Here is a 27,845-nt window from a genome sequence, read left to right on the forward strand (position 1 = left end):
GAGAACACAGTGGCAAGTCCACCCTCCGTGGAGTTAGGAAGACCAGGGTTTTATAACTCTAGCACCAACTCTTACTGCTAGTTGTGTGGCATTGAGCAAGTTACGTAACCTTTCTGATCCTCAATTGTCCCATCTGTAAAAGGGACAGAAATTGCCACCTCTGTAAGTTATTGTGGGAAGGAAATGTAACAGTGTATGGAGAGCCTAGGACATGGCAAGCATTCAGTTAGCATCTAATGGAAGCCAGTGTCACTCTGCTACCTTCTCTGAAGCCTTCCCTAAGCCGGCCCACACTGACATGGCAGGATGCAGCAGAATCTCACAGAACAATGTACCATTTCCCATTTGTTCCAAGTGTCTATTTTCTCATTTCTCTATATGTTTTGACTATTGCAGAGGTACTCACAGAATGATGCAGTATTTGCAGTTCATACAGAGGGTGAGGAATATTCTACAATATTAAACAATTCATATTACTCTTGATGTGTAAATATGTAGTACTAGGCATTAAATACATGAAACATGATACTGATTCTAAGATATTGAACATTAGAATCACAAATAGCTTTTTAATAAAAATATTTAATAAGATTGCATTACATTTTCAGAGTCAAGTAGAAAGTTTCAACTTAAAAAATAAATAACCCTGGCCACGTTACGGGTTCAATCCCGTTGGGTGCGAATGGAAGGCAACTGATCTGTTTCTCTCTCACATCGATGACTCTCTCTCCCTTCTTCTCTCTAATACCAATAAATAAATAAAGCATGTAATCAAACCCCTCAAAAAAATTCAACTTTATTCAAATACCTGAAATTTAATTTATAAACATTTGTGAATTAATTATAAATTAGATTTCTTCCCTTTAATTTTTGCAGATGATTTTGAATACTTTTAAATAACTGTTGAAAACATAAAAATTTCCATTTATTTTGAAATTGAATTTATATTTTTATATTTTAATTTTGTGATCATTGAATTTAGGTGTTTGAATATCATCTTTTTAAAATTGATTTTAGAGAGAGGGCGAGAGAGAAATATCGATGTGAGAAACATCGATCGGGTGCCTCCCACATGTGCCCTGACCAGGGATCAAACGCGCGCCTTGGGTGTGTGTCCTGACGGGGAATCAAACCCACCACCTTTGGGTTTATGGGACGACACTCCAACCGATTCAGACTGTCCAGGGCTGAATATCATCTTTGACATTTGGCCAATTTTCAGTCATATAAAAGCCATAACTACAAGCATTTGTCAATATAGGAGGGCCATACATAATTTAACAATTATTTAGCTTGATGTATAGCTACGAACTATGTATGGCTAATGGCCTTCCATTTGCACTTTCCCAGGCCCCACAATCATAGGGCAACCCTGCCTGTAAGTGGTTAGTCAAAGGCCTAACCGGATGCTAGATGGCTTCAACCTTGTAAGAACACAAGGATTTTGTTTTACAACAGGAGAGAAGCAAGCTGCTACCTGAGCGTCAGCTCGGGAGCCTCACGTCCGAGTAGCGATGACGTTACCTAAAGCAGCAGATGGCAAGCGTGCAGCCCAGTGTCTACAGCAAGGCCCTAATGCAGACTCAGCCTGAGCCCAAGGGAGAGGTGTCTGTGTCCAGGGGATTGGGTTGCCTGGGTCTTCCCCCAGGGACACCTGGTACAGTCTCCTTGCCCTTGAAGGTCTCTAGACCCTCTCCAAGGCAGCATCCCTGCCTCCACGGACTCAGCCTCACAGGCATCCATTTCTTTGAGCACCTATTACACACCGTGCACAATGCCTGGTGCTTGACACAAATGCAGAATTAACCATTATCCCTGCCTTCAAGGAACTTTAGAGACCAAGCTCCTGTCCTGCTGGAAAGAGGGAATACTTCGAGTTGATTGCAGGTCCCTGAAGAAAGAGGGAGTGAGGCAGAGTATTAGAATTTGCACGGAGCCCAATTTCACTAGTTCTATCACTATGCAAGTAGTTATGTAAAGTCTGAGGAATATCTTAGAACTTTCTCCCCCAACCCCTTTGTTCTCAGGGTTGCTGATTCATTCTTCTAATCCAGTGGTCGGCAAACTCCTTAGTCAACAGAGCCAAATATCAACAGTACAACGATCGAAATTTCTTTTGAGAGCCAAATTTTTTTAAACTTAAACTTCTTCTAACGCTACTTCTTCAAAATAGACTCTCCCAGGCCGTGGTATTTTGTGGAAGAGCCACACTCAAGGGGCCAAAGAGCCTCATGTGGCTCGCGAGCCGCAGTTTGCCGGCCACGGTTCTAATCAATCTCTTATTCACTCTAAGCACATGTATTGAGTACTACGTGCCAGTGAAGATACACGCAGTTCCTGCTCTCCGAGTGGACCACTTCCGCAGGTCATCACTAAGACTGGTGACCCTTGTCACTTAGTGCGAGGCTGTGGTGGCCCAGGGAGGGCTTCTCAGTTGACTCTGATGCCTCAGTCTAAGGCAGTCTGTGTGCCTGGGCCTTGGAGGGTGGCTCTCTCAACACTCCTGCCCCGTCCCCTGTGGCAGCCAAATTCTGCCTTAAATCTGCTGCTGTTCGTGTGTGTGAATTCCGTGCCCATCCCTCAGGGGTAGCACATCTCTGTTATCCCGGCAGGACCCTGGGGCCAGGGTTTTCTGCCCCTGCTCCAAGGTCAAGGGTATTTGCTTGGCCTCCTCTAGCAGTGACTGTGTCAGAGCATTTCTGACTTCTGCCCCAGAGGCTAAAGGGTTTTGCCTTTATTTTCCCCCCAGAAATCAAGGGTTTTTCCCTGGGTCTGAGGGTAATGTGATGTGTTGTTTCTCCCCGCCAGCAGCCTAAGACTTGAATCCTTCAAGGAAAGGGTCTGGGGGGAATCAGGCAGGGTTTCATACCTATGCCTCATACTTCCTGCCTGCCTGAGCCACTAACAGGGGTTCCCCCGACCCGCCCCAGCATCTGGTGAGTGCCTGGTGTAGACCGTTGAGAAGAACTGTGTGTCTCAAGTCCCTTATTTGAGACTCTCAGCTCTTCCAAACTGATGGGCTAGCCCAGTGGTCGGCAAACCGTGGCTTGCGAGCCACATGCAGCTCTTTGGCCCCTTGAGTGTGGCTCTTCCACAAAATACCACGTACGGGCGTGCATGTACAGTGTGATTGAAACTTCGTGGCCCACGCACAGAAGTCGGTTTTCGGCCTGGGCGAGTCTATTTTGAAGAAGTGGCGTTAGAACACTCAAGGGGCCAAAGAGCCGCATGTGGCTCGCGAACCGGTTTGCCGACCAGTGGGCTAGCCCATACTCAGCCTTTAAAAAACCTGTTAACATTTTAGCTTTTTTTTTCTTACCTGCTTGTGTAGTGGCCACCTGTCTCACGTTCTTCTTGAGACAAAGCAATTTGTCCCATCTTGTCAGAGGGCTCATCCCTCTTTGGGATTCCGTTTACTCTGCCATTTAACCTCAGCTCTGACACACCCAAAGAACGCTGGCATTCTGTCGCTTACACAGACTTTTCTCCTTGTTAAATTAGAAGTGACATTCTCCTGAGGCTTTCTATATTCTCTTCAGAAGCAGAACCTCTACTAACAGTGATTTGTTCTTCTCTTAAATCAGTGTTATTTCCATCATTGCACTTACTAAAATCTGTAATTATTTTTACTTTGTCTCTTCCATTAGACTTTAATCCCATGAAGACATAAACTCTATCTCTTACTGCAATCCCTTCTAGCACCATATGGGACACTCAAAACTCCCTGGGTGGAAAAAAACTACATGGAAGGAGGACCTATGAAATACTTTGAACAATAAAGATTAAAAAAAGAACTACATGGAAAGAGGCACACAACAGGTATTCACATTCCCAAGAACAGAAAACGTTAACCCAACACACAGTCAACACTGGCTAGTTGCAACATCCAGAGAGTACTGGGGTACAGAAGGGAGAGAGAAAGAACCCAAAAGCAAAACTGGGATTATATCGGATTTTCATTTATAATCTGTCTGGAGATTCTGGCCATAATGTTGGCCAATTTCAAAACAAAAAGCACAATCAAGAAAGGTATACCAAACCATTCTTTAATTAGCTTTAAGAAAAACTTAAGTAAATGAAATAGCAAAACAGATCAATAATTCCTTGTTTATTCTCCTCTTACAAAAAGACACTTGGGACAAATGAATGTAGAATGGTATATGTCTTATTTAGCAATGGGCAAATACAGGTTTTCTTGGTGTTCTTTGCAGGAATAAACTCATGAGTTTTCAGAAGTACATTTTCCTATGCACAACTCACCTTCTATAAACAAGGCCAGTTCTTTTAATTCCCTGCAATGTTTAAAATGAAGCAAAATAAGCAACCTAAGAATGACTCAAGGAGCAAGACGTCTGAATCAAGTTTTAAAAGATATATATGATACTGCCCAGAAATTTCGACCAGTGAATATTCTTAGAGGTTTTTCATTTCTTACTATTTGTATGAAAAAGAGGCTGTTCTGTTCAAATCTGCATGGCAAATAAAATAACACAGAAAGCTGAGTACAATATGTTTACTTTCCTGGCCTAAGAGAAAACATGAAATTCAGGCATATTTAATACACAGTGAACATGCCATGTGTTTTTGTAAAGTCAACAAAATCTTGATTTCCTATATGTCACAGGTGATGCAACAGATGGCAAACAAATACCAAAGCCATTTGAGACCAAAATTAGGTAATACAATTAGTGAAAACACAATACACACAGGAGTGCACCAGAGTTCGACCAATGAATGAATGTTCACTAAAACTTATCATCAGGCTAATAATACCTGAAGAGCTTTGCTAATACTTTTATTTAAACATTCTTATTTAATGATTTATCCATCAAGTGGAAATATGTACAACAGTTATTTCAAACCAGGAGAAAAGGGGATGATGTTTTCTCCCTTGCCCTGTAAAAAAGTCATTTTAAAAACCCATTTTAGGTAAGTCCTTACTTGGTGCTGTATAACCACTTTCCACTTTCGGAAGATCATTGAGAAAGGCAGGAACGGATATACAGTATGTTTAAAAGGTCATCATCGAATAACCAAATGGACTTTAAATGTACTTTGGAGTACTTTCTGGACTGACTACCCAGGTCTTGTACTAATTACACTTTACTGGATTCCCTGTAATGTTAACAACATGAATCTTAAAACCGAAAAACTGGCTTTGATATTTAAAAATTAGCCGCCTCCTCCTCCTCCACAGCTACCTCTCAAATATTTTAAGCAGAAATTAATCTGGTTGGTAGGGGTTGATGTAATATGTGCTAACCACGATCCACATGGATTCTCTCCCATCGGCGGTTGCGTGGAAGATGGAAGTGAAAATGTCAGTACTAGCAGAAGCGCACAGGCAATAGCACCCGAAGATGGACAGACAGCTCTGCGTTCTGCTGTTAATGCCAACCAGGCTCTGTGTTTCCAGGGGCACAACAGCTCACACTCTCCAAAAGACCAGGTTACTTGGTTCTATGTCTGAAATGTTTTTAAACTTCAAGAGTCACTTTAAATTTAGAGCGGAAATGTATATTTCTTTAATTTTGGGGTGAAGATCATTAAAGTATGAGGTCAATTTCCTGGGAGGCAAGCCATGACTATGCAGCAGGGGGAAAAAACGCCACAAAGCCCAGGTGGAAGGCTGACAACATGCTGACAGCAGCCCGTGTCGCAGTGCTGCGATCCAGGGATTTAGAGCGACCGCCTCCCAGGGGAAGACAGTGTTCCCCAAAGGATACAGAGTATGCCCACTACTCATGAGACATGTACACATCCCTCCTGACGACATCCCACTGTGACAAGTTAGAAGTGCAAGTTAACGCCAGGAAACAAATCTGGACTATGAACCTGAAGCTAGACAGTATAAACAGTAGTTGAGTGGAATCTATCTGCAACAATCTTTTTTTCTTTTCCTTTAAAGTCTACAGAAAATCTGCACATAGACAAGGCAATTAATTCTCATAATAAAAAAACCCACATCCACGTAGCCACGGTCTCCATCAGATTCCACGGTGAGGATCTGGTGTGTCACATTCTATTCCACAGGCGCGTTTGCTTGTGAGTCTGAGGGGTTCTGATCAATTCTTTCTGGAAATATTAGCTTCTCACAGACTGTCTCCTTGATCGGTAAGTACTGTGACATTTCATTAGGTTCCGTGAAGAGGGAAGGCGGGACATGCTGGGAAACACATAAATTATATCAGCAACGATTCAGTTATTGCGCTGACGCTCTTCAGAAATGCTCGGATATAAAGCATGCCGGTTTTATTTTTTTATTTTTATTTTTTTTTAATATATTTTATTGATTTTTTTACAGAGAGGAAGAGAGAGGGATAGAGAGTTAGAAACATTGATGAGAGAGAAACAATCAGCTGCCTCCTGCACACCCCCTACTGGGGATTGCCCGCAACCAAGGTACATGCCCTTGACCGCAATCGAACCTGGGACCCTTGAGTATCCACTGAGCCAAACCGGTTTTGGCAGGTTTTAAAGGAAGTACATAAATGTAGGTAAGGAGCATCACCCAGTACCTGCTAATAACAGGCATCTTTGTTCCTGACTCTTCGACGCTGCTACTTACTGATAGCAGGAATCACAGGGATACGGTATTTACAACGCTGCCATCAATGTCCTAAGAATTCAATACCTCTTTTCTTTCTGCTGAAACCTTTTTATTCCTCTTTGAATTTAGGACCACTTGGCCCAGTCCCCTTTCTCTGTGGCTGCTGTACCGGGAGCCCAGTGTGCGCAGTAACTTCTCTAACCGTGTGCACTCTGTGCCCAGACAGAGGTACGCACAAAGGGTGAAAAAAGAATGTCAAGTCTGCAGGAAGGTATCACGTTTTAAGCAACTTATTGTAGAATTGTAAATCCCAAGGAAGGCCCTTACAAGTCCCAGGGGAGCAAAAATAGAGAGAAATTATGCCAAAAAGAACAAGTCATGGTGTGAAATTACCACACTTGAGGGGAAAGGGAGCCTGGGTAGGAAGACATCACAGGGTGGCATGTGGAAAGAACATCCAGGTGGTGCCAACCAGCCAGAGGTGTGACTCCAGGTAATTCCCACCTCTGGATCTCAGGTTTTCCAGAATGAAATGTGGAAATTAGATTGGATGATGGCTATAGTACCCAGCAACTCTAACTGTTCTTGTATTTGAGGTAAGCTCAGTTATATAGAGTAAGATCCACCCTATTGAGCCCTTTGGGTGAATGAATAGATTTAAGGATGCAGATCTGGGTGGTTGGGGGTGGGGGTAGAGAGGGGGGGAATATGTATCTGGAAAGAAAAAAATTCTACATTTGAAAACTTATTAAAATGCCATACCATTAAATTAGCAATTCTGCTCTCTCGTGACGTATATTCTCGTAACATGTAGGTCTTGTCGGCCTAGGTTTAAAAACAAAAAAGTTGCAACAAGTTTACTTATATTTATTTTATAAACCTTTCTATCAAACAAAGCTGCTTACATTTTAGTACAGGTTGTGATGGTGGCATGAACTCCAATGAGACTACCTTATTCTCCAGTGAAAGAACTGCTATTTAACTCTCACCAAGAATTCTGAATTGTTAATTCCAATCCCTATAAATCACAGTAACATCAGATACAAAAATACAAGCAGATTTAATAATTACCATGTAAGAGAAACACAAGCAAGGTTTTACCTTGAAAGTAAATATGTATATAAGTGAGATACGCAAGAGATTTTCCTGTCACAATATTATCATTACCTACATAACTGCAGCTACTTTTATGTTCCAGAAAGAAAAAAAAACAAACTTCTCCAGTCAGGGCACATACAAGAATCAACCAATGAATGCATAAATAAGTGGAACAACAAATCAAGATCTCTCTCTCTCTCTCTCCTTCTCTCAAACCAATCAATCAACAAAAAAGTTTTAAGTTTTTTAAAGTTAGGTTTTAAAACAGCAATTTATCATAATTTGTTTTTAGAGGTACTTTTCAATAAAAGAAAACCACAAGATTAAACACCGTAAGGTTTCAGTCTTTCATATCAATAAAGACAGATTAGTGTTCATGTAAAACAATCTAATAACAAAGTATGCTATATAATAAAAGCCTAATACGCAAATCGACCGAACAGCGGAACAACCAATCGCTATGATGCGCACTGACCACCAGGGGGCAGACGCTCAACACAGGAGCTGCTCCCAGCCCACAGTCCCCAGGCCAGCCAAGGCGGGTGCCAGTGGGGACCCCCCCCCCCGATCATCCTGCCAATCACTCCACAGATTGGGCCTGATCGCCAGCCAGGCCTAGGGACCCTACCCATACATGAATTTCGTGCACTGGATCTCTAATCTAATCTAATAATAGACAAATATGCAAATTGACCGCACCTTCGCTACACCTAAGCCACGCCCACCATCCAAGCCACGCCCACCAGCCAATCAGGACGAGTATGCAATTTACCCCAACAAAGATGGCGGTTAATTTGCATATCAAGACAGTGTCAAAAGAAGCCAAGAGCTGCAGAAGGGAGTAAAGCTTCGAAGAAGCAAGCAAGCCGGGAGGGGGGGGGAGAAGGGAGGAGTGAAGTCAGGGCCGGGGTGAAGGGAAAAGCAGGTGGGCTGGAGGAGAAGGCGGGGCGGGCGACAAGGGCGGAGCGGAGGCGGGGCCTGGGGCGAAGGGAAAAGCAGGCGGGCTGGAGGAGAAGGCGGGGCGGGCGACAAGGGCGGAGCGGAGGCGGGGCCTGGGGCGAACGGAAAAGCAGGCGGGCTGGAGGAGAAGGCGGGGCGGGTGACAAGGGCGGAGCGGAGGCGGGGCCTGGGGCGAATGGAAAAGCAGGCGGGCTGGAGGAGAAGGCGGGGCGGGCGACAAGGGCGGAGCGGAGGCGGGGTAGAGTGCAGCAGGAAATCCTATTGCAGGATTTTTCCTGCAACGGGAACGCTAGTCCTATATAAGAAAAGGCTAAAATGCAAATCGACCAAATGACAGAATGACTGGTCGCTATGACGCGCACTGACCACCAGGGGGCAGATGCTCAACACAGGAGCTGCCCCCTGGTGGTCAGTTCACTCCCACAGGGGGAGCACCGCTCAGCCAGAAGCTGGGCTCATGGCTGGCGAGCACAGCGGAGGTGGCAGGAGCCTCTCCCACCTCTGCGGCAGCACTAAGGATGTCCAACTGATGGCGTGGGCCTGCAGAGCGGGCACAGCCAGGCTGAGGGACACCCCCCCACCCTGAGTGCATGAATTTCATGCACCGGGCCTCAGGTATAAAGTATAAATCATCAGCATCACAGCTCATATAGATAACTATTCTTAACGTTTAGAAATCTCTACACAAAATCTTATGTAAGATTTTATGCACATCTTTCCAAAGCAGTTAAATATAACTCTCTGGCATTAATTTTAATGACTACTATTTTTCTACTATATGAATATAAAGTAAAAAATTTAATCAATGTCCATTCAATGGGAAGTGTCCTCCTTCCCTCCTGTTTGAATTACAAACAACATTGCCATATACATACTTGTGGATTCATATTTGTGGGTTATTGTATATTAAATCTTTTTTAGGGTAATTCCATAAAAACTCAATATTGTTGAGTTAAAACATAAGATTTTTAAATTTAGATTTATTTCACTCTTTCTGAAGGAAAAAAATACAGCCTATTTTTAGTATTTTGTTACCACTTTTAAAAAGAAAAAGGTCATCACAGCCACCGTATTATTTCAAGGGGAAAAAAACCTTCCCTAAGTGCAGGATTTGGGAAACGACCAATCCAATCCCATCCTATGGGGCTCAGATCCCAGCTCTGCCACCATTAGCTGTCCGATGTGGTTGATATTAAAGTCAGTCAGTCGTTCTTTACCTCGGCTGCGTCAGCTATGAGACAGAGATCATACAGCCCATGTTTCTTTGGGTTGTTAGGAGAGGTAACCATTACCCGACAGCCCTAACTGATACTGGCAGTCTCTTCTCTAATTCATCACCCAACAAATCTGAAGTTAAAAATTCATTCACAAGGGGGAGGCCATGACGAAGCTACTGGAAGAGTTTCCATGACTCAATTTAAGCCTCCCCCATCCTTTTAAAAATCACTTTATCATTATTGTTTATAAACTTTGTTTGTTAACAGTTCCTTGAGCTGGAGCACAAGCTTTCAAACTTTAGAAGAACTTTCCAATATTAGGACATGATATAAACCAGCAGTCACCAACCTTTCAGACCTCACGGACCACCAATGATCCACGGATCACCGGTTGGCAACTGCTAATGTAAACAATACATACTATAAACAAAGGTAATAGTTAAAGGACAGTTTTCTTAAACACAGATGAAGTACAAACACAATTTTTTAAGAAGCATCAGACCACAGTAGGGAGTGTCTTGTAGAACAAAGTTTCAGCTGCCAAAACTTTTGGAAAAGATGGAATGTTTCAGTAACCATGGTCAACAGTGAATATGAAGCATGCCATCCTATTAAATAAAGAGGTACAATGCAAATTGACCATCACTCCAACACACAAGATGGCCACCCCCATGTGGTCAAAGATGGCCGGCCCCATGTGGACACAAGATGGCCGGCAGGGGAGGGCAGTTGAGGGAGACCAGGCCTGCAGGGGAGGCCAGTTGGGGGCAACCAGGCCAACAGGGGAGAGCAGTTAGGGGCAACCAGGCCGGCAGGGGAGGGCAGTTAGGGGTGACTGGGCCTGCAGGGGAGGGCAGTTGGGGGGGACCAGGCCAGCAGGGGAAGGCAATTGGGGGCGACCAGGCCAGCAGGGGAGAGCAGGCCGGCAGGGGAGGGCAGTTAGGGGTGACTGGGCCTACAGGGGAGGGCAGTTGGGGGTGACCAGGCTGGCAAGGGAGGGCAGTTAGGGGTGACCAGGCCTGGACGGGAGGGCAGTTAGGGGCATTCGGGCCGGCAGGCAGGCAAACGGTTGGGAACCAGCAGTCCTGGATTGTGAGAGGAATGTTCGACTGCCCTTGAGGGGTCCCAGATTGGAGAGGGAGCAGGCTGGCCTGAGCGACACACACACCCTGTGCACAAATTTTGTGCAACGGGCCTCTAGTAGAATATAAAGCACTGTTCAATTTCAAATTCTCACACAGACATGAAACAACACAAACAGGCCCAATATCAGTTAGTACATTCATCAAATGAGATTAGATACCTCGTGGTAAAGTCTCGTGTCATTCATTCTGATAAGCACTCCATCAATTCTCAAGAAAAACCGCAATAGCAGAAAAAAGCTGGAAGGCATTACTCTCTGAAAGAAAAAAAGGGCATTAATATTTTAATGAAAATTAAATACTGTTACTGTGCTAAAAGAAAATGAATTTGTTAAAGCATGGGAGGAGGGCTGAATTAGCATTATATAGGAATCTCTGAACTAGAGGTTCTTTGTCCTAGCACCAACTAAGGCTCAAAAACTTGTGTATATTATTTAACATCCTGGTTTTAGCTTCGTACAATAGAAATATATTTTTTCTAAGTCAAAAGATATTTATCTTAAAAAGACAACACAGCTCGGGCCAGTGCTCTCAGTGGTTAGGACACCAGCCTGAGCACAGAAGTGTCTCAGGTTCAAGTCCTGGTCAAGGGCATATACCTGGCTTGCAGGTTGCATCCCTGGTCCCGATGTTTCTCTCTCACTCCTACCCAGCTTCCCTCCCTTCCACTCTCTAAAATCAATAGGGAAAAATATCCTCAGATGAGGATTAAAAAAAAAATTGGAAAAAAAAAAAGACAGCACATACCTAAATAATGAGAAAATTATAATGTTCACTTTTAAAAAATGGTAGTACAGCCCTAACCGGTTTGGCTCAGTGGATAGAGCATCGGCCTGTGGACTGAAGGGTCCCAGGCTCAATTCCAGTCAAGGGCATGTACCTTGGTTGCGGGCACGTCCCCAGTGGGGGGTATGCAGGAGGCAGCTGATTCATGTTTCTCTCTCATCGATATTTCTAACTCTCTATCCTTCTCCCTTCCTCTCTGTAAAAAAAAAAAATCAATAAAATATATTTTAAAAAATAAAAAATGGTAGTACTTATAGTAAATGGTGACACCAGTAATACCAAAATGAAAGAAGAACCTAGTTCTCTGTTGCTGCTTGTCTTTTATTCACTTTGTATAAAATAAAGACGCGAGACCTGAACTAGAATGGTCTAAGCAGCACAGCCGATTAGGTACTGTGTCCTACTACCAAAGCCAAGTTCATCAGGTCATTATTCACATCCCTGACATCTTCCATCTGTGGCACATCTATAAATGTCTGTTTCCCAAATACAACCGGAAAGCCAGAGTTAGTGGAGAGTGAAAAGGTGGATTCTGGTGGCAAGGGGAGAGGGGTGTGGATCCTCAGGTCTTCAAAAACAATATTTTTGACCATTTACTAAATAGATTCTTACTGCCTACCACGTGTCAAATTCTTACTACAGCAGGTATTAGATTTATATAGATGCAAAGATACAATCCCAGTGTTTAAGGAGTTTATCCAGGAGGAAAACAGACATATCCAATGTGGTGGCTGCTGTACAGAGGTATGCACAGGGTTCAAAAGCACTCAGAGGAGCCCAGAGGGGTGGCTCAGTAGTTGAGCATCAACCCATTAACCAGGAGGCCACAGTTCGATTCCCGGTCAAGGCATATCCCTGAGTTGCAGCTTGATCACCAGTGGGGGGTATGTAGGAGGCAGCCAATCCATGATTCTCTCTTATCAATGACTAGTGGCCCAGTGCACAAAATTTGTGCATGGGGGATGGGGGTGTCCCTCAGCCTGGCCTGCACCCTCTCCAATTTGGGACCCCTCGAAGGATGTCCTACTGCCTGTTTACAGAAATCGGGCCTAAACCAGCAGTCGGACATCCCTCTCGCAATCCGGGACTGCCGGCTCCAAACTGCTCACCTGCCTGCCTGATTGCCCCTAACCACTCTATCTGCCGGCCTGCTCACCCCCAACTACTCCCCCCCCCGCCCCCGCTGTCCTGATCACCTCCAACTGACCCCTACTGACATCCTGCTTGCCCCCAACAAGCCCCCCTGCTGGTCTGCTTACCCCCAAACAGCCCCGCCCCCCACCAGCCTGATCACTCACAACTGCTGTCCCATCCTGTCCTGATCACCCACAACTGCCCTCCCCTCCTGGCCTCTAACCACCTCTACCTCAGCACCGCCACCATGGCTTTGTCTAGAAGAACATCCGGAAGGTCTCCTGGAAGGTCTCCCAGTCTAATTAGTATAGATAGAGGCCTGGTGCACGGCTGGTTTGCCCTGAAGGGTGTCCCGGATCAGGGTGGGGGTTCCCTTGGGGGGTGGGGAGGCCTGGGCGAGGGGCCTGTGGTGGTTTGCACCCCACTGGGGGGGACATGGCCAGCCTGGGTGAGGGGCTGAGGGCTGTTTTCAGGCTGGCCACAGCCCCTTCATGGTGGGGGGGGGTCCCGCTGGGGTGCCTAGTCATCCTGGGTGAGGGGCTGAAGGCCATTTTCAGGCTGGCCACACCCCTTTCAGGGTGGAGGTCCCCACTGGGGTGCCTGACCAGCCTGGGTGAGGGGCTGATGGCTGTTTGCAGGCTGACCAAGCCCCCCAGCAGGGACCCTCACCCCATGGGGGTGTGACCAGCCTGGGTAAGGGGCTGAGGGCTGTTTTCAGGCTGACCACGCCCCATGTGACCCAGGCTCCCAGCCCTTCCTTTTTTTTTTCAGCACCTCCTTGAGCAGAGGCCAGGGCCACCTGGAAGCAGGTATCTGGGATTTATTTATCTTCTATAATTGAAACTTTGTAGCCTTGAGTGGAGGCCAGGGCTGGCCAGGGAGGGTGGGGAGCTTGGCTTCCTCCATCGCCGGGGGCAACCCAAGCCTCCTCCTCGCTCCAGCTCCATGGTCGCCATCATCTTTGTTGGGTTAATTTGCATACTCGCTCCTGACTGGCGTGGTGGAGGTACAGTCAATTTGCATGTTTCTCTTTTATTAGTGTAGATATTTCTATCTCCCTCTCCTTTCCTCTCTGAAATCAATAATATACATATACATATACATATATATATATATTATCTTTTTTTTTTTTTAGGTGCTCAGAGGAAGTACCTGAGTCCACTGACAAAAGTCAATAAGAGTGACAGAGTGACACCTGAGCTGCCATGGAAGGAGAGCTGGGCTGGGAGTTCTGGCTGGAGAGAAGATGGTGTGTATACAAGTACTGAGGCATGAAAAAGGAAGCTATATTCAGGGAACTGCCTGGAATTCCATATAAGCACAGGGCAACATTAACCAAGAATAAAGAATAACAAGATAACCCCATGATGATAGTGGCTTAACTGCCTAAGAGTCCCCAGCCACAGGCCAAGCTCTTTCCTGCCCTTGACCTTTCCACACCCTGTTCCCTGACCTGGAGTGTTCTCCTGGCCAGCACTCCCTGTCCTTCAGAGCTCAATGCAAAAGAGACTTCTACATAGGGGCCTTTCCTACACTGCATGTCATCGCAGATTTCCCTTGTTATTCCCTCTCACAGTGCTCATTACGAATGAACAGGTCTATAACTACATCCATTTATGTGTTCACTTGCTTAAAGCCTCTATTTGACTATAGGTTCCACGGTGGTGGGAATACTGGCTTGGTTCAGCACCAGGTCCCCACTGCCTAGAAAAGGAGCCAGCACACAGCAGGTGGCCATTAACTGTGGGCTGAACAAAAGAGGCCAGATGCTCGCTGCTGGAGAAAGGGCTGAGTCAGATGCACTGGGATGGGCTAAGCAGCAAGGGACCCAAAGGAAGACGCAGTAACACAGAGGCAGCACTGACTATGACAATATGCAACAAGTCGATCTGAAAACACATCATTACCCAGCAGAGTGCTAGTTAAAATGTATGGGAAAGAATGACTTACAATATTTCTTCCAATTCAAAATTAGTAAACCTGACACAACGGGGAAGCAAACTAAAGTACCATTTCTGCACAGCACAGTGGGGAGACCAGGAATTAGGGGCCTGTGTTCTAGTCCCAATCCTACCACAATCCACGTATAGTATTTTAAGACAGTGGCTCTCTCCTAAGAGCATCTGGAATGCTGTGGTGAGCAACAGTGATGAGCAACCAGCACCAACATTCAGAGACGGTCGCTGTTCTGTAGTGCACAGGACGACCTTATACAACGAAGTCCAACCCTGCATCTCACAGACTTCCACATCTCTCACCTGGCATCTGTCTAACCTTAGAACCTAATTCCATTTTACATATAAATAAAAAACCCACTCAATTATCCATAAAGGCAATGGCCTTGTAAATCAAGGAGAGATTATACTTCGTTTTGTTTGGAATTTTGTTATTTCACTACTTTGAAAAATGCATCAATGGAATGCCAACCTGTTATCTGAGTCACTGTCAGCATTTCTGTCAGCCTACATCTGTAACTGTCACACCCACAGTGACTCAATATGCACACATAAGCACCTGACAACTTCATCATGTCACTTAGTGGTCATATTATGCGCTTACCTAGTGAAATACATCTCATTTTACTCCAAGTCAATTTCTTTTTAATTTACAATTAAGACATTATGTTAATTTACTGAAAAGTAGTACCTTATCTATGAATTTCATTTCAGGGTAGTAAATGGAAGGAGGTACTTATAGTATTTGGTAAAAAAAAAAAAAAAAAGGAAAAAGAAAAAATGGAGTGATGGGTCTGATGAGATGGCAAACCAGTATCTTAGAGCAAGACACTGAACCACCCAGGTCTCCTCCTCCATCTTAAAAGCGGGGCGTGAGGAACGACCTCAGGCTCTCTCTGTAAAGTCCCCATGATGACATTTCTAACAAGGGCCCCTGCACCAGCACTGCGGAGTCCTCGGCGCCCTCCTCCATGAGACGTGTCCTCCCCCCAACTCTCGGGCACCACATCCCTGCATTCTCCAGACACCCCTACTTCTCAGCTAGTCTCTGCGCTTCCATACAAGGGAACGCCATTGGTCCACCCTCATCACCTCCGAGTACACTAAGTGAGAAGAAAAACGTCTCACAATGATGATTACTCTTCAGTTTGAGACTTACTATTTACTCTGGTACACACATGTTCCATTTATGCCCACACCCTCTCCAACACTTTCACCCACACAAACACGTGTGCTCCCCACATGCCTACCCACTTGCATACATCACAGACATATCCACCCACTTGGTTACAAGTGCCCAATCAGATATGCACATCATAATGAACATTCAACACCATCAGCTCTGTGAGTGGGTAGACAAATGGAAAGGTACATGACTGAATGAGTCAGCATGAACAAATCTAAGTGACAAAGATAAATTGGGGGAGAATGATAAGTGAACAGGGAGTGGGGTGCTCAGAAAACAGTGATGTAATGCTAGAATAACAGATATTGGTTCAAAGAAAACAGTGCTAATTAGTTACCCCAACTTAGATAAACTAGTCTTTTGGGAAGTCATTTATAAAATACAGAGGCTACACTAAATGATTCTGTAAAAATTCATCACAATTCCAAAATCCTAGGATTCTACAGAAATCTTGACTTTAAAACAAATTTACTGCTGCTTTTGATTTATTGTTTTCATTCTTAACTAGAAGCCTGATGCATGAATTCGTGCACGGGTGGGGTCTCTCGGCCTGGTCAGCAATCAAGGCCGATCGGAGCCGGCTGGCTTGGGGGAGTGATGGGGGACCACAGGAGGTTGGCTGGTGGTGGGAGGTTGGCTGTGGGAGCGCACTGACCACCAGGGGGCAGCTCCTGCATTGAGCATCTGTCCCCTGGTGGTCAGTGCGTGTCATAGCTACCAGCCGATCGTTCGGTCCTAACGGTCGCTTAGGCTTTTATATATATAGATTATTGTTTAAACCACAGTACTCACTATCATTGTGCTTTGAGAACAATGTTTGATGCTGGGGCCCATCTTTGATAGACCTTATGATAAGTGCTATAATGGAGGGGTTAAAAATAATGTATTTTTGGAGTATGGACAAGGGATATTTAACTCTGCTGTGGAGGACCTCATAGAGGAGCTGATATTTTAGCTAGGTGTTAAAGGATAGGGCATTTAATAAAAAGTTGTGGTTTTTCTGGAAAATGTTAAGAAACCCAATTACAACCTAGTAGTAAACAAATATGAGTAACTGTTGCAGCCTGTTTGTTTTCTTTTTATGCATGTTTCACCAACAGCATTGGTAATGGAAGCAGTCCATCCTCCAAAGGAACTGATACTTGTCATTCCTGTTTTCACTTGGATGCTAGAAACTGAAGTATAGTTTATGGGGCACTGAGTCCTGACACATGGTCACTTCCTTAAATAGTATCCACCTTGCTGTCTGCTCAGTCTCTCCACGTTGTTTTTAATTCAAAATGTGAAAATTAAGTCATAGTTTTCATTCAAATTACATAATAAGCAAACAAAGTACAAAGTGACCAGGCAGGTCTTTTAAAAAAATGCTTTGCTAAAGTCTTAACAATATATTAAGATTTTGTGAATTTTCTAACGGATATTAATTAGTAAGAAATACTCTAGAGCAGTGGTTCTCAATCTTTTTAATGCCGCAACCCTTTAATACAGTTCCTCATGTTGTGGTGACTCCCAACCATAAAATTATTTTCGTTGCTACTTCATAACTGTAATTTTGCTACTGTTATGAATCATAATGTAAATATCTGTGTTTTCCGATGGTCTTAGGCGACCCTGCTAGCGGTTCTCAACCTGTGGGTCATACAGGTTGAGAACCACTAGCAGGGTCGCCTAAGACCATCGGAAAACACAGATATTTACATTACGATTCATAACAGTAGCAAAATTACAGTTATGAAGTAGCAACGAAAATAATTTTATGGTTGGGAGTCACCACAACATGAGGAACTGTATTAAAGGGTCGCTGCATTAAAAAGGTTGAGAACCACTGCTCTAGACTCAAATGAAACTTTACATGATATCATATTAAGATGGTATAATTCAAAGTGAGTCTTATATTTCTGACCAATAGTAGAAACAGAAGAAATTTTAAACAAAAATCACAATACTCACAATTTTCACACTTAGGCTTGAAACTCCATGATCATGAAGTTCATCTTCAAACAGTAGAACTTCTTCAAAAAACTTAATCTGCTCTCTGGCTTTCAATTTCTCTGTATCTATATGATCTGTTGTAGGCACAACCTGAAAGAAAAATGTCCGAAGGAGCACATAAAAATCTTTCTGAGGAGCTGGAGACATAGGAAAGTAGCTAATGCTACTCCACAGCCTCCAGGAGGCTTTTCCCAAGTCAGCCCACAGTCATCACCATCATTACTGCATCGGTTAAAACAAGTTCCGGAAATTTCCTCACTCCTGGCAACCATGTGCCAGAGGGCGCCCCTCCCAACCCCCGCCAATTTACAGAGTTCTTCAATCAGGAGTGAGGAGAGAAGACATGAACCTATGAAGCATTATAAAGGTCAGACGAACCTTGCTCCCATGAGACTGCAAAGGAGGGATTTTTGTCTGTCCCCTGTGTATCCAGGGCTCCTAGGATTACTGCCCAGCACATAGTAAGAGCTCAAGAATGAATGAATGAATACATGGGTTCTCAAAAACTGTGTTTTTGTCTTGGAAGCAGCACAAAATAGTTAATGCTTGGAATACAGGAATGGCAGCAACTGAAGACAAGAATTAAGTTGCTGCCATGAACTTCCAGGCTCCCAAGATTCTAACAATCTCCTCAGAGACAAGGAGCCCCCACTCCTTACATTTCTGCCTAAACACCCACATATGATAAGGGGTCTCCAGTAACTATTATTTTTTAAAATATATTTTATTGATTTTTTTACAGGAAGGAAGGGAGAAAGATAGTTAGAAACATCAATCAGCTGCCTCCTGCACACTCCCTACTGGGTATGTGCCCGCAACCAAGGTACATGCCCTTGACCAAAATGGAACCTGGGACCCTTGAGTCCACAGGCCGACACTCTATCCACTGAGCCAAACCGGTTAGGGCTCCAGTAACTACTTTTAATGAAAATAGTTACAGTGAAATACATTTTGTTCTCTATGACAAAGTGTGATATTTAGAAACTGCAACCTAAGCCAAATTTCCCTCATTTCAGTCACACTGGAAGATTTCAAAATAAATAATAAGCAAACAAAGCAAATAAATAGGCAGATAAAGCTCCCAATATGAGACCTACCTATTCTGCCTTCCTTGTGTATTTATCATGACGTAATCTACCCTAAGCAGGGCTTACACAGATGCAATTTAACATTCACATAGAGCTTCAGATTCGGTTGGGAGCTTTCCCATCGATGACCTCGTATCAAAACTCTGCTGTGAGGCAGACATTTCTGTTTACCCTATTTACTGACGAGACTAAGACTCAGATAAATAGATTAAGTAACTCCCCTAAGATCATACCAGTTCACACATAGTACAGGCAGGACAGAAGTCCCATCTGCCCACATCTCTATTCAACTGTACAACTGGGAGCTGCTGCTAGCAGGTCTGTCTAAAGCAGCGGTTGCCAACTGGTGGTCCGCAGACTACTGGTGGTCCGTGAGGTCCGAAAGGTTGGCGACCGCTGGTCTAAAGTACATACCTGAACACCTCTTGACAGTGACAACATTAAGGCAGTAGTTCACGATCAAACCACGTGTAATTAAAATCTCTCCACTTTATTTCCTGCTGATAATCAATAAGCAAAATTCCCTCATGTTAGGATCTGAAGCGCCCACAACAGAAATAAACAGGTGAAAATAGTAGTAAAAAATAAGCCATTACTAGAAAGTTCTAATGCCAAGACCGTCCAAGATAATTGATGACTCATAAAAGCAAAAAATAACAGTTACCTTTAACTTGAGGGCTTCTCCAAGTAACGTTCCCTTATAGTCTGTTGTAAAGGTCCAATCGTATGGTTTAATGACTTCCTTGGAGTGCTCACCCTCCGTCCTCAAATACCAAAATGAGAAGGACCAGATTTAGTGATGCAGCATGCAGATCATCTGCATTCATTATCACACCAAACTACATTCCACACATAATGTAAAACATCCTACTACATACACTTGTCAGAATTCACTAACACAAGGCCTTTCTTTCTTCCTGCACACTTACTGCGGTGTCACTTGTCATGTGCTGTGTAGTCTTTCCAATTAGTCTCTACACTGCCTGAGGACCTTTGTTAAAGCCCATACTCCTTGTATCCTCCAAGGTACCTAGTACATAACAGGCACCAAGTAAATAATATCTGATTTGACTATCAAAGAAAATAAATTTTTCTTAATTTCAAAGGTCCTCAATTTTCAATGCAAATCACAGCGTTTTTCTTGAAAAACAGGAACATTCAAGTACACAGTGTACTCTTCACTAAAGAACACTAAACGCTCAAAAAAGAAACTCCGCAGAGCTCAGCTCCAATGTTACGCAATTAACTCAACAAGCATTTAAGAGGTGGGGTAACTAATCTCCATGTTATAGATGGGAAAGATTAATTTTAGAATAATCCAATTACCAAGTTTAATAATAATACTAGCCCCTCATTCTAATATCGTGACTGAGTATTTCTTTCAACTCTCCTCTCGGTTTTACCCATAACTGCGGGACTCTCACCTGCTCTCCTGCCACTCCTCCGCACAGGCTACTTTGAGCATTCCCTGGTAGTTGTTGACACATCTTAAAGCATCTGTAGCATTGAACTCAATCCCAAAGCCAGAGCCATGCTGGATTCTTAAAACGTTGTCTCCAAACATCATTTCGGGGAGGGATGGCATATGCAATTCATCAGCTAACCTACGCACAACCAGAAGTCAGGCAGGATTATTTTATACCACTGTTGACACTTTGGTTTCCTTTTCTTCCCTACATTACTGAGTGAGTTAATTAACATGATACATTTTGTACAATCTGTAAATGCTTCAATCATCTATTCTCTCTATGTTTATCTTTTTTTTTAACCTTCACCTGAGGGGAGATTTTATATATATTTTAGAGACAGGAAGGGGCGTAGAGAGAGAGAGAGAGAAACATCCACCAGTTGCCTCCCGTATGTGCCCGTCTGGGGAGAGAACCTAGGTATGTGCCCTGACTGGGAACTGAACCCGAAACCTTTGTGGTGCACAGCACAATGCTCCAACCGACTGAGCCACCCGGCCAGGGCTTCGGACTTGGCAATGGGCTAAGAAACAGATAGTAAACAGAGAAGTAATAATATATTCTCCGCTACTGGTAAGTGACATAAAAAATAAAGGAAGGCAATGGTGGGGGCCTATTTTAGGTAGGATGATCGGAGATTGCTTCTGAGATAGAATTTGAGCCTCAAAACTACCTTGTGAGCTGAGAAACGCCGAGTTTAGGTACCTAATGACAGATTACAGAGCCAGTAAGTAGTAATACCAGGCCTCCTCCATTATGCCAGCTGCTTTATAAATACTTGTGCCTTGCCCTGCCTCACCCAGCCAGCATGGCTCAGTGGTGGAGAGTCAACCTGTGAACCAGGAGGTCACAGTTCAATTCCTAGTCAGGGCACATGCCTGGGTTGCAGGCTCAATCCCCATCTCCAGTGTGGGACATGCAGGAGGCAGCCAATCAATGATTCTCATCATTGATGTTTCTATCTCTCTTTCCCTCTCCCTTCCTCTCTGAAATCAATAAAAATATATTTAAAATAAATAAATACTTGCCCCTCATTTAGCCAACCTCATTAGAAAAGAAAGTTTTATTTGACACACTATGAAGCCAGGATCACAAATTATTAATCCACAGATGTGTTTTGATTTGCCTGAACAATATTTGAAATAGTTGCCAACAATGATGTGCTCGCTTTGGCAGCACATATACTAAACTTGGAACAATACAGAGATTAGCATGGCCCCTGCACAAGGATGATATGCAAATTCGTGAAGCATTCCATATTTAAAAAAAAAACCACACACAGTGATTGAGAGATAGTTGTCAACAAAAATTGAGAGTCTTTTGAGGAATCTGGACTTCTGGTTTCTTTTTTTTTTTCCAAAAAAAAAAAAAAAAAAAAAAGGGGGGGGGGAAGACTGGCAGTACTGGGCCTGGCAATCCACATAGCACTGACAGGCTGAAGCTGAGTAGAGGCTGCCCCCTTAACGGGGCCCCGGGGGTGCACCAGTCCCCTTCACCCTTAAGACAGTTGAGTTTATAAAGGTTTGTAAGTGGAAGCTACTCACTTCTGAAAAAAGCAGCTATATACAGTATATAAATCACCATGCCCATGACCCATCACCTCAGTCAAAACCAGGACTTTCAATTTAGAGATGCAAGTTCGGCTTCTCAACCAAAGGCAATTATCTATGGGCTGGCAGGAGCCCTTCAATTTTAGCCTGAGAACTCTTGCTGAATTGAACCATGGCCAAGGAAGTATACTCTGACCTCTCTTTTCATAAGTCTGAATGACAGCCAAAGGAAGCACAGACCAAAAGAGGTGACAGGAAAGAGCAGCATGAGGTGGAGAGGGTGAAAAGGTTAAATAACAGCAAGAGAAGCAGAGAGCAGAAAGCAGAGATGGAGAAATCCTATATAATAAAAGCCTAATATGCAAATCGTCGAATGGCAGAACGACCGGTCACTATGATGCACAATGACCACCAGGGGGTAGATGCTCAATGCAGGAGGCAGCGCTAAGGAGCAGCGAGCCAGGCTCATGGCTGACGAGCGCAGTGGTGGTGCCAGGAACCTCTCCCACCTCCACCACAGGTGGGCTGTAAGGAGCGAGGGGTCCCAGACTGCGAGAGCCCTGGACTGCAAGAGGGATGTCTGACTGCTGGCTTAGGCCCGATCCCCCCGGGGGTTCTGGACTGTGAGAGGGTGCAGGCCGGGCTGAGGGACGCCCCCCCACCCCTCCCCAGTGCATGAATCTTGTACACTGGGCCTCTAGTAACAGTAATAAGAGTAGAGACTTGTATATAGTTATTGTTGGGGCCACAAGAACTGCTGCTCATTTTCTGAGATAATTCCTGTGTTTAATTTTCTCCTCACTTACTATTAAATTCCCATCACTTAAGGCAACTTGGGTCTCTGATCCTTTTAACCTGAAAGCAGAGGTTCCATGGAAGTGAATTTTCCAGTTACCCTATGTACCAAATTTATTTTATGGAAAATTTTCAAAATGTGTTATAGACTTTTCTGTGTTCTTAAACAGAAAACATAAAATATTATTTAACTTTTTCTTGATTATCAGAGATCATCACATTTAAGATTCTTGAAAGATACCATGCTCAAGTTCGATTGAGTGTGTACACCCCTAGTGGTCCTATGAAATATTCCAGTCACATACGTAAAAGAATCACTGTCACTAACTTACACTGTCTCAAATGTTCTAAATTCAGACTATCTTAACCACTGGCCAAACATAGTATCTTAACACCATTTCTTTTTTTCTTTTTCTTTTTTTAATTTATTTGTATTGATTTCAGAGAGGGAGGGAGAGAGAAATACCAATGATGAGAGAATCATTGATCAGCTGCCTCCTGCACGCCCCCTACTGGGGAATTGAGCCTGAAACTCAGGCATGTGCCCCAACCAGGAATCCAAATATGACCTCCAGGTCATAGGTCCACACTCAACCACTGAGCCACACATGCTGGGTTTAATGTCATTTCTAAGGCTAAGATTCACTCTTAACAAATAGGTATTACCATTAAGGAGGCAGGGAAGACAGGAAGCCTCTATGGGATTTAGATGTCTTAAATCATTAAAGAAAGCGTCGTTAATCCAATACTTCCCCTAATCCATTTACTTAGCACCCTAGAGGTTTTAACACCCTGGGTGATGCATCACAGGAAATTCAGAATGGGTGAAGGTCTAGCCTTTCTTTTGTCACAGGGAAGGACTAAGTAGTATACTCTGGCAGATCTATTTTAGAAATAACAAATAAAGAGACTGAAGACCTAGGATTTGAATGCCTTTAAAACTCACTATGCATCCAGCCCCTCTTAGAGAGTCTGGAAGTAAATTACATGTTAAACACCACTGCAAGCTGACTGCTTTATATATGCACAAGTTTACCTCTATGGTGCGATAGTAACAGAGAACGTGATAGGGAGAGGAAAACCCAGACAGTAAATCAATGTGCGGTGGGATGAAGGGAATTATTTTTCCCTTTCTTTTCTGCATTTTCCTTATTTTTCTTAGTGAATCTGCAAGAATATTACTTTATTTAATGTATTTATAACTAGGCAGCTAAACATTCTAAGACTCCCTCTCTCCTCCCCGCCACCCACCCCCCGCCACTTCCCTCTACCTCAATCTTCAAAGGCCAGTGCTCCCTAGGGTCCCATATCATGACCTTTTCCTTCTCTCCTAGAAGATGATTTTCACTCACTCCCAAGGCTCCAGGTTTCAATTACAAGGTGATGATTCCCAAACCGTGGCGGTTCTCCCAACAAATCAGCGCTCTCCCTCTCCCTGACCGACGCTCGGTCAAGATCCAGTGCAGGCACCGCCAGCGCTCACAGCCGGCACCCTCCCTGCTCTCCAGGAGCCCCCACCCCCGCCTCATCCCACCACCTGGATCAAGATTCGGTTCAGGCATCCCCGCTTCCCGGATGCCTCGTCCGCCCACAGGAGCTCACAAAACCTCTGAACCATTATCCACACCGGGTATCACCGTGTCTCTCCGAAGACCCTGCATCCCTCAAGGCAGAGGCTCTTTCTCACCTTCCGAATCTCCAGGGCCCTGCCCGGCGCAGCACCTGATGTGCCAAAAACCAAGCACGCACATCATCCCCGTTACCGACGCCAAGAAAACAGGTCCGAACCCCTCAGGAGGAGAGGTGCAAAGGTGACCGGGCAGAGACGGGGGGCAGGTGGAGGCCAGGGCGGGCAGAGATCCTCCGAAACAGCCAGGCGCCACTCAGACCGGGTCGAGTGACGGATTCACGCAGGCGAACCCAACCGAGGGACGGGAGGGGTGAAGCGAAGATTTACCGCGGCTGTCAGTCAGGGGCCCGGCCTCGGCCCGGCCTCCGCCCCAGGGAAGGGTGGGGGCTGCGCGGGGCCGCCCTGCTCTCGCCCAGCCCAGCCCTCGGCTCCCGACCCCCGCCCCGCGCCCCGCGCCCCTATCCGGGCCCGGAGCCTCACTTCTCCACATCCGCCGACTTCATGATGTGGGTCTTGGTGGCCGTCAGCTTCCAGGGCCCGAAGGAGAAGTCCCGGTGGCTGCTCTGGAAGCCGTGGATCATCATGGCCGCGGCGGGGCCGGCGCGGAGCAGGCAGGAGCGGCGGCAGCGGACACCGGTTTCCCCGCCTCTGCGGCCCGGCCCTCTCGGCTTCCGAGCCGTTACCATGCCCCGCCCCGCCCCGCCGCCCACCCCGACGCCCGCCCTTCTTTCCGCCCTCTTCTCCGCCCTGCGCTTTTTGCTTCCGGGAGCAGGCGCCAATGTTGCGTGACCCACGTCTACGTCACGACGCACCGGAAAAGGGGCGGAGGAGAACCAGGTGAGGGGCGGGGCTTCGGTCGAGAGGGGGCGTGGCCAGCGTCGTGCCGCCCCCGGAACTCCTTGGGTGACGTCATCGAGGGGCGTTTACTGAACGGGAGAACTAGGGCTTGGTCAGCGGTGGGAAGGCCAGACTGATGGACCCACTGGATCAAGGCAGGGCTTGGGAGGACCCCAGAGATGGTTGGCGGGAGGAAGCCCAGAGAGACGGGTGGACCCCTCGGGAGAACAGTAGGCAAGCAGAGACACTCCTGCTCCCACGGGGAAGATAAACATGAAGAGAGGGCAGGTGCTCTCCAGGCTTGAAGATCCAGCCACAGATCTGAGGACCCAGAGCAGGACTTGGGCAGCACCGCAGGAAGAGAGGAAGGCAGAACCCCAGCCGCAGAAAGTTGTTGGACAGGCAGGGGATGTGTCAAAGCATCAAGCAAAGGCTCAGTCATAGAGGCGCAGGCAAAGAGCTTAGACCCTGAGTTGGGAATGCACTTTCCTTTTTCTCATGCTTATGGTTAGATCAAGTTCCACCTCCACCCCCCGTTTAAAAAACCTTGGGGGTGCCCTGGCCGGGGAACTCAGTTGGTTAGACCTTTGTCCTGATACGCCAAGGTTGTGGGTTCGATGCCAGGTCAGGGCACATGCAAGAATCAACCAATGAATGCATAAATGAGTGGAACAACAAATTGTTGTTTCTCTCTCTCACACACCAATAAATACATTTTTAAAAAGAAAAGAAAATCCTTAGTGGACTTTCTATTTGTGGGAAACCACCTATTGTTCTCACTAGCAGAGAGGTGTGGACAAGGAGCCCGGAAAGATGGTAACCCTTGAGCCCTGGCAAAGGTCAGAGCTATGCACCCACTGTTTAGTCGAGACAATGGTAGCTGAAGCAACTTCCCCACCAGATAGTCATGTAAATCCTTACTGATAAGGTAGTCTGTCTGTTACTGGAAATTGCCTGCCTAAGGGCTATAGGTGTATCCTAAATTGAATAAAAGGATGGCAAGGCCTGAGCCCAAGCAGAGTCCTTCCTCTTGGGATGGGCTCCCGCCTGGCCCCCCAATTTCCAAATTATTATTTCTTGTCTGGTCTCTTTCATTTGCGTGCAGCCCCTTCTCCAGATCCCGAACCCTGAACCACGCGGGACGTGGGTCCTTCACCTGTTTCTTACAATCAAAGAGCTCTGTGGAAACAATGGGCTGCCTTCAACATCTCCTTGAGTTGCCCTATCCACAACCCTTCATCCCCCAAATATACACATAAAATATATAAGGGAGGCCACGTTCTGTGGGGGGGAGGGAGGAGACAGAATAAGAATTCATGCTGTGGGGAACTTAAAAGGGGGGAGGGGCATGCTAGAGATGAGAATATAAATATTTCAGCAGTGTAATAGGGTAGGGAGACAGGGTATAGAAGACCCATAGGATTTGAAGAGCCGAGAGAAGAGCAGAGTTGATTGCATCCAAATTTATTTTTAAAAAGGAAACATTGCCTACTCTCAACTTGTGGCATGACTTGGAGATAAAAGCAACCCATTAGTAAAGGAGAAATAAAAGCCAGCCATTGCAAGCTCTCAGAGATTTTCAGAGAAATATATTAGCTGACAAGTCCCTGAATAAATATACTTTTACAATATATAGTTTTATACACTTCCAAAACATATATTTTTACCCATTGGTATATTTTCTTAACAATATACACGGTGAAAAATCCTTCCAGAGCAGTTTATACCACTTTAACGCTTTTTTGTTGTTGTTGTTCAATCCTCACTCGAGGATATTTTTCCATTGAATTTTTAGAGAGAGTGGAAGGGAGAGGGAGAGAAAGAGAGAGAAAAACAACAATGTGAGAGAGAGCCCCGACGATTGAGCCTACAAGGGCCTGCAACTGAGGTACATGCCTTTGACTGGAATCAAACCTGGGACCCTTCAGGCCGTGGGCCAACACTCTATCCACTGAGCCAAACTGGCTAGAGTGAACTCTTTTTTATTTAATAATATAATCCCTAGTATGGCTATTCTAGTTTATTCAACCTTTCCTCTGTGGATGTGTGTTCACTTTGCTTATGTTTTTTTGCCACAACAGATAATGTGTCAATAAATATTCTTGTATATGTATAGTCTGTATTGGTGTTTTCCTTTCCATGGGATAGATTCCCGGGAGTAGGATTTCTGAGTCAAAGGACATAGATTTATTTTAACTTAATAGATATTGTCAGATTGTTTTTTCAAGTGGCTATATATATGCAGGATAGGGCAAAAGTAGGTTTAGAGTTGTTTGTATGGAAAGAATACAATAATTAATAAAAAATAATACAAGGACAAACTGTCTCTAGTACTCTCAACTGTAAACCTACTTTTGCCCCACCCTGTATGCACTTTTACCATGAAGAAAACCCACCTCCAGAAACATTAATTAGCAGGTGTTGGGAGGGACTTGGGAATCTGAATTTTTTCAAGGCTC

At 45.0% G+C, this 27,845-nt stretch overlaps 1 protein-coding gene, 1 long non-coding RNA gene and 1 other non-coding gene across 6 annotated transcripts; 2 read left to right on the forward strand and 1 right to left on the reverse strand.

Annotated features, from left to right (window-relative positions):
• Window positions 1-562: 562 nt before the first annotated feature.
• Window positions 563-25,267, reverse strand: TIPRL (TOR signaling pathway regulator). 4 transcript variants are annotated; one of them, XR_008555087.1, is made up of 8 exons: window positions 25,030-25,265; window positions 20,533-20,712; window positions 19,773-19,872; window positions 17,979-18,110; window positions 11,129-11,224; window positions 7,313-7,375; window positions 5,966-6,166; window positions 563-1,891 (listed from the first exon to the last, which is right to left on the reverse strand). XR_008555087.1 is itself a non-coding variant. In XM_008153120.3 (7 exons), the coding sequence occupies exons 1-7, from the start codon at window positions 25,233-25,235 to the stop codon at window positions 6,023-6,025; spliced, it is 921 nt and encodes a 306-aa protein (XP_008151342.1). In that variant the 5' UTR covers window positions 25,236-25,265; the 3' UTR covers window positions 4,026-6,022. The 4 variants fall into 4 exon arrangements, 3 of the variants coding, with proteins under 3 accessions (XP_008151342.1, XP_054567477.1, XP_054567478.1); XM_008153120.3 differs by lacking the exon at window positions 563-1,891 and having other exon boundaries at window positions 4,026-6,166; XM_054711502.1 differs by lacking the exons at window positions 563-1,891; window positions 11,129-11,224 and having other exon boundaries at window positions 4,026-6,166; window positions 25,030-25,267.
• LOC129147871 (uncharacterized) lies at window positions 6,786-14,221 on the forward strand. Its single transcript, XR_008555088.1, has 3 exons — window positions 6,786-6,821; window positions 13,659-13,696; window positions 14,023-14,221. It is a non-coding gene; the product is annotated as an uncharacterized LOC129147871 (long non-coding RNA).
• Window positions 21,735-21,838, forward strand: LOC114226931 (U6 spliceosomal RNA). Its single transcript, XR_003613042.2, has one exon. It is a non-coding gene; the product is annotated as a U6 spliceosomal RNA (small nuclear RNA).
• Window positions 25,268-27,845: the final 2,578 nt, after the last annotated feature.

Source organism: Eptesicus fuscus, chromosome 22, assembly GCF_027574615.1.
Source record: "Eptesicus fuscus isolate TK198812 chromosome 22, DD_ASM_mEF_20220401, whole genome shotgun sequence".
NCBI classification, from domain to species: domain Eukaryota; kingdom Metazoa; phylum Chordata; class Mammalia; order Chiroptera; family Vespertilionidae; genus Eptesicus; species Eptesicus fuscus.

Coding starts and splice junctions, on each gene's coding strand:
- TIPRL (XM_008153120.3), bottom strand. CDS start 25,235: ATGGTAACGGCTCGGAAGCCGAGAGGGCCGGGCCGCAGAGGCGGGGAA. Junction 11,225..17,978: donor CAAGCCTAAGTGTGAAAATT/GTGAGTATTGTG, acceptor TTTTTCTTTCAG/AGAGTAATGCCTTCCAGCTT. Junction 7,376..11,128: donor ACACGAGACTTTACCACGAG/GTATCTAATCTC, acceptor TTTTAAACCTAG/GCCGACAAGACCTACATGTT.